This window comes from Plasmodium fragile (genome assembly GCF_000956335.1).
Source record: "Plasmodium fragile strain nilgiri unplaced genomic scaffold supercont1.24, whole genome shotgun sequence".
NCBI classification, from domain to species: Eukaryota; Apicomplexa; class Aconoidasida; order Haemosporida; family Plasmodiidae; genus Plasmodium; species Plasmodium fragile.
The window spans coordinates 216,102-217,955 of record NW_012192604.1 but is presented as its reverse complement, the minus strand read 5'-3'; the positions used below and the strand labels follow the sequence as shown (position 1 = coordinate 217,955).

The 1,854-nt window shown below is 46.4% G+C and overlaps 2 protein-coding genes across 2 annotated transcripts in view; one reads left to right on the top strand and one right to left on the bottom strand.

Annotated features, from left to right (window-relative positions):
* The window catches only part of AK88_02491 (uncharacterized protein), a gene marked incomplete at both ends in the record, with an annotated part of 2,633 nt that extends 1,801 nt beyond the window's left edge, over positions 1 to 832 (top strand). Inside the window, one exon of the mRNA XM_012480116.1 lies at positions 732 to 832. Coding sequence (XP_012335539.1) covers positions 732 to 832 — 101 coding nt within the window. The remainder of the gene's footprint in view (positions 1 to 731) is intronic.
* An 83-nt stretch (positions 833 to 915) lies between these two features.
* AK88_02490 (uncharacterized protein) lies at positions 916 to 1,837 on the bottom strand (the record flags this gene model as incomplete). Its single annotated transcript, XM_012480115.1, has 2 exons — positions 916 to 1,418; positions 1,555 to 1,837. The coding sequence occupies 2 exons, from the start codon at positions 1,835 to 1,837 to the stop codon at positions 916 to 918; spliced, it is 786 nt and encodes a 261-aa protein (XP_012335538.1).
* Positions 1,838 to 1,854: the final 17 nt, after the last annotated feature.

The window sequence follows — 1,854 nt, the reverse complement described above, 5'->3', positions numbered from 1 at the left end:
TTTTTTTTTTTTTTTTTTTTTTTTTTTTTTTTTTCCTCTTCCAAGTCTGATCCATCATCCTTCTTCTTCACGTGGGAGGAGAGGAAACCTTCCCCTTCTTCTCCTTCATCCTTCACTCGATTTAAATGTATTCTGTTAACCGACCCATATTGACTGAATATTTCTCGTAGCCGGGCTGCAGTTAACCCTATGGGTACGTCTGCCAGGTAAACAATGCCCTTTTTAGATTCCTCCTTCCGGACGCGCTTCCACAGACTGTCGTTGAATTGGAAGCGTTCATCGGTGGGGGGGTTGTTCTCTTCCCCACTGTTGCCTTCCATCATGATGGGCGGTTGCCCCTCCTCCTCTGCTTTTTCCTTATCTTGGTCCATTTTTGCGGTAGGAAAAAAAAAAAAAAAAAAAAAAAAAAAAAAATAAACAAATAAGCAAACAAACAAGCAAACAAACAAACAAACAAGCAAACAAACAAGCAAACAAACAAGCAAACAAACAAGCAAACAAACAAGCAAACAAACGATGGCGCCTGTGCGCAATTACAGAGATGGACAGTGGCGCTTCGGCGGGTGCCCACTTACGCAACGGAGAGGGGTCAGCCAGAACCTCTTCTGACGTCAGCAGGGGCATGAGCAGGGGAAGAGGCCAGGGCGGGGAAGCCTCATTAACCGGACAATTCTACCGCCCTTTAATCATCCACCCCTTTTTTTTTTTCTTCTTTTTGTAAAACCACGCAGGTCAAATTATGAAGCCCGTGGCCTGGAACCTGATGGTCAACCTGAGCGACATGAGCTTCGAGAAGCGGAAGGTCTCGAGCGACTTCTCTGTCCCGCTGTGACATTGCCACGGAATGGAGTTGCAGCAAAATGTCGTTACCGCAGTGTGCAGCAGCGTGGGTGATCGGCCCACTTCTATCCCCCGCTACATGAGCAGCTTGAGCAGGTCAGCAGAAACGGCGTTGCTGTTGGGACGCAGGGACGGGGGTTCTTCGTGAGAAACTTCCGGGGGAACCTCTTCTTTCGCCTCGCCGTTCTCCCCCCCCTTCTTCACCGTGACAAACCGGAGTGGGCAAATTTGCTTCTTCACACGGGAGAAGCCCCCCTTTTCCCTCTTCCGTGGTCTGTCCCCACGCCTAACCTTCTCATGAGTGGAGCCTGCGTTTTTTTCCACGTAGGCTTCATATCCTTTGTACATGTCCTTCAGTGCATGGGTGAATTTGTCTTTCCTAGACATCCTGCGATAGAGGGCGGAGGACATGATGTCACTCCAAAGGAAATTGTCCTTTATAAATTTTAAGTGCCAAAAGGAATCTCGAACCATGTTGTTCCTTTTCTTTCCTCCAATCAGTTGGTTGTTCAAAGTGCGCACGGCTTTCATGGCGTCCTTTTTGTTAAGAAACTCTATATACCCATCCTGATATTTGACTAATTTTTTTTTTCCCCCTTTTGCGTTTACATTTTCCTTTTTTTTCTTTTTTTTTTTTTTTTTTTTTTTTTTTTTTTTTTTCCTCTTCCAAGTCTGATCCATCATCCTTCTTCTTCACGTGGGAGGAGAGGAAACCTTCCCCTTCTTCTCCTTCATCCTTCACTCGATTTAAATGTATTCTGTTAACCGACCCATATTGACTGAATATTTCTCGTAGCCGGGCTGCAGTTAACCCTATGGGTACGTCTGCCAGGTAAACAATGCCCTTTTTAGATTCCTCCTTCCGGACGCGCTTCCACAGACTGTCGTTGAATTGGAAGCGTTCATCGGTGGGGGGGTTGTTCTCTTCCCCACTGTTGCCTTCCATCATGATGGGCGGTTGCCCCTCCTCCTCTGCTTTTTCCTTATCTTGGTCCATTTTTGCGGTAGGAAAAA